Source organism: Salmo salar, chromosome ssa06 (genome assembly GCF_905237065.1).
Source record: "Salmo salar chromosome ssa06, Ssal_v3.1, whole genome shotgun sequence".
NCBI classification, from domain to species: domain Eukaryota; kingdom Metazoa; phylum Chordata; class Actinopteri; order Salmoniformes; family Salmonidae; genus Salmo; species Salmo salar.
Genome location: NC_059447.1, coordinates 5,285,063 through 5,288,826, shown reverse-complemented (window position 1 = coordinate 5,288,826; position 3,764 = coordinate 5,285,063). Strand labels below are relative to the sequence as shown.

The window sequence follows — 3,764 nt, the reverse complement described above, 5'->3', positions numbered from 1 at the left end:
AACCTCACGTCAGTTACGTTCATTGAGTGCCTTTCAGACAGTGGCTACGACCCTTCTGTTACCTTGCCAGTGGATCAAACCATTGTGAGGAAAGGGGTGGGGGGGTCGCAATCTTTTGAAACTTGAAAACGCGCTATTAAGTGTCTATAATCAGCACAATTGCTTTCATTGCGTATTATTAATATTATTTAAATTACATAGTTATGTTTCAGTGATATATTGGGGGGGACAAATCATATTTTTCCCAGGATGGGGGGGTCGTGTCCCCCCGTCCCCCCCGCGATTTCCGCCCCTGGAATCGAACCCACAACCCTGGCGTTGCACACACCATGCTGGCGTTGCAAACACCATGCTCTACCAACTGAGCCAAAGCTTCTAAAGCCATGACATAATTTTCTGGAATTTAGGAAAAATTCTTATTTTCAATGACGGCCTAGGAACAGTGGGTTAACTGCCTTGTTCAGGGGCAGAACGACAGATTTTTACCTTGTCAGCTCGGGGATTTTATCTAGCAACCTTTCGGTTACTGGCTCAACGCTCTAACCACTAGGCTACCTGCCGCCAAAATAGTGGAGCATGGTATCTATTATTATATATTTATTATTATTTTGTGAGTGTAGTGTAAAATTGTAGGGTATTTGTTGTATTTTATTTTTAGCAAAGTATAAGGGAGTTATACTCCAGTCTAGTAGGTGGCGGTAAACCTCATCGAAGAAGAACAGTAGGTGGCAGTGTATGCAGCTAAAGGTTGGTTGCGATCCGCCAAACCAATCTCAAAGAAGAACATATTCGCTAACGCCGCATTTTCGAAATGGCATATCTCGAGTTCAAGTTTGAGGACGAAATAACTAAATACATTCGGGAACAAGAATTGGTAACGTCACTGAAATTCGTAACATTGGGAAAGGACAAAAGTTTTGGACAAACGGGTAAGTTGTCTTGTCTTTTTTTTTTATATAACTAGTAGCTAACTTTTGCTACTCTCATCTAAAATCATGCTAGCTAAGTTAGCTAGCTAGCATAACAGATTCCAAGCGCTCGACCAGAGAGGAACTTTGTTAGTTTCCGTACAAGCCTATCATTCTAATAGTAATATATCATATTGTTGACCTTTTTAACAGATGCACAGCCTTTGGCACGGAAAAAACTCAGCTGGGAGAGTAAAAGTATCCCGTTCAATGGTGTTCCGTTTCAAGTTGTTGGCACAAAGACGTATGAATGCCACCAGGGCAAAGACAGACAGACAAAAGCCAAAGAGAAATATGCTGCTGAAAGAGACAAGAAGGAAGTAAGTTCATAGACGGATCACTGTCATTTACACCCTACACTTTTTATAACATTTAATTAGAATAATGTTGAAGTACTAACAATGGAATGTTCCTCAATAAGATGGGACTTTAAAGGGTTGTCCTAACTCTGGTCACTAAACATCCCATGGCACTTATTGCAAGAGTATGTAGGTGGGGTTAGGGTGGTGAGTTTCCCTGTACACTGTAAAGAGCTTTGGGTGTCTAGAAAAGTGCTACAAAAGTAAAATGTGTTATTATTAGCTGAATGTATTTTTTTAATTATCTTCCGTAGCGTGAAGACCATGCCTTTGTAAAGAGACGGAAACTGGTACAAAATACCAAAAAGGTGGACTGCAAGGCTATAATAAACATCGCCCAAGTTATCCGCTTTCCTGATTTTAAGGTAAATATGAAAAAGTTAAGGTCTACGCCTACTGTTGGTCAAAGTCTTAAGGCCGTGTTTACACAGGCAGCCCATTTCCAATTATGGGCAAAAGAGCTGATCTGATTGGTAAAATGTGTGAATCAGCCTAACACCGTACATAGTAACAGTACATATGTAACAGATACCACATTTTTTTATGTCTAGATTGAGGAAAGTACAGTGCGCTCTAAAAAGGAGGCCTCCCAAACGCTGAAGGCAGCACTAAGTTTTACACCCAGCTCTGTGAAGGCAGAGGTTGTCTACTGCGTCAGGTTCCCCTCCCTCTCTGAGCACAGCTCACATGCAGTTGTTGGCGAGGTAAATATAACTATAGAGTGTTGGTTAAGTTACCCACTGACCCCTTTATGATAAACCCATGTATTGTTTCTCCAACAGGCAGCTTATGTTAGGGAAGCTGTAGATGCCAGGCTGAGAGAGAAGATTGAGCAGCTGACTCTGTCTGGTGTGAGAAAGATGACTGAAATGAAGGTTCATCTGAACACCTTTGTAGTGGAAGAGCTTTTCCATGGAGAGCAGCCCCCTCCACCTACTCGCAGGCGCTATTACCCCACTGACAGTGACATAAGAAATGTCATGTTTAAGACCAAGCAGGCCACCAGAGACTCCAACATTGACCGTCCATACGAAGGTCCATCTGGAAGAGGAAAGAACAGGTCCTCTAGGAAGCTGTTGCGGTTACGGAGGCAATGTGCAGGATATCTTAAAGAGATCACAGAACTCACTTATCATCTCCAAGAGGAACAGTACGTGACTGATCTGTCTTCACAGCTCAGAAGCGTGTTGCTGGATATGAAGGCCCATGTTCCACAGGATAAAGGCCTTCCACTGACCTTTTCTCCAAGGAAGAGAAAAGCTGAGACGGACATGGACCTCATTCCAACCAAGAGTGTGTCACACCCTTTCATAGATGGGTTAGAACAGCATACAGAGGACATAGTGAGTGTGGACACCTTGTTGGCATTGAGCCTAGGTTAGTAGGGCTGAGTGGACACCTTGTTGGCATTGAGCCTAGGTTAGTAGGGCTGAGTGGATACCTTGTTGGCATTGAGCCTAGGTTAGTAGGGCTGAGTGGATACCTTGTTGGCATTGAGCCTAGGTTAGTAGGGCTGAGTGGATACCTTGTTGGCATTGAGCCTAGGTTAGTAGGGCTGAGTGGATACCTTGTTGGCATTGAGCCTAGGTTAGTAGGGCTGAGTGGATACCTTGTTGGCATTGAGCCTAGGTTAGTAGGGCTGAGTGGACACCTTGTTGGCATTGAGCCTAGGTTAGTAGGGCTGTGTGGACACCTTGTTGGCATTGAGCCTAGGTTAGTAGGGCTGAGTGGACACCTTGTTGGCATTGAGCCTAGGTTAGTAGGGCTGAGTGGATACCTTGTTGGCATTGAGCCTAGGTTAGTAGGGCTGAGTGGACACCTTGTTGGCATTGAGCCTAGGTTAGTAGGGCTGAGTGGACACCTTGTTGGCATTGAGCCTAGGGCTGAGGACTGAGTGTGTGGGTTCTGCCACCAATTGAGTATATTTTGGTTAGTGTAATTTTTATTTCAACTAATGTTAACATTCTGTCAACACAACTTGATAAAAACATGTTTTCTCGTCTAAAGATGTAAAACAAATAAATGACTATAGTAAGCCATTTAGGAAGCATATATACACACACTGTTCCACTCATCTGCTGCTACTCTGTACTTTATTTTATTATTGTCTGTCCTGATGCCTAGTCACTTTATCCTGCACATTTATCTCCTTGATCTGGTACTGGTACTCCCTGTATACAGCTGCACATTGATCTGGTACTCCCTGTATATAGCTCCACATTGATCTGGTACTCCCTGTATATAGCTCCACATTGATCTGGTACTCCCTGTATACAGCTGCACATTGATCTGGTACTCCCTGTATATAGCTCCACATTGATCTGGTACTCCCTGTATATAGCTCCACATTGATCTGGTACTCCCTGTATATTGCTCCACATTGATCTGGTACTCCCTGTATATAGCTGCACATTGATCTGGTACTCCCTGTATATTG

At 43.4% G+C, this 3,764-nt stretch overlaps 1 protein-coding gene across 2 annotated transcripts; it reads left to right on the top strand.

Moving 5' to 3' along the window:
• Positions 1–642: 642 nt before the first annotated feature.
• On the top strand, positions 643–3,559 carry LOC106594817 (uncharacterized). Of its 2 annotated transcripts, XR_001326208.2 has the most exons (6): positions 643–929; positions 1,122–1,288; positions 1,582–1,692; positions 1,879–2,031; positions 2,110–2,998; positions 3,209–3,558. XR_001326208.2 is itself a non-coding variant. In XM_014186202.2 (5 exons), exons 1-5 carry the CDS (start codon positions 812–814, stop codon positions 2,707–2,709), a joined length of 1,149 nt encoding a protein of 382 aa, XP_014041677.2. In that variant the 5' UTR covers positions 643–811; the 3' UTR covers positions 2,710–3,559. The 2 variants fall into 2 exon arrangements, 1 of the variants encoding a protein (XP_014041677.2); XM_014186202.2 differs by having other exon boundaries at positions 2,110–3,559.
• Positions 3,560–3,764: the final 205 nt, after the last annotated feature.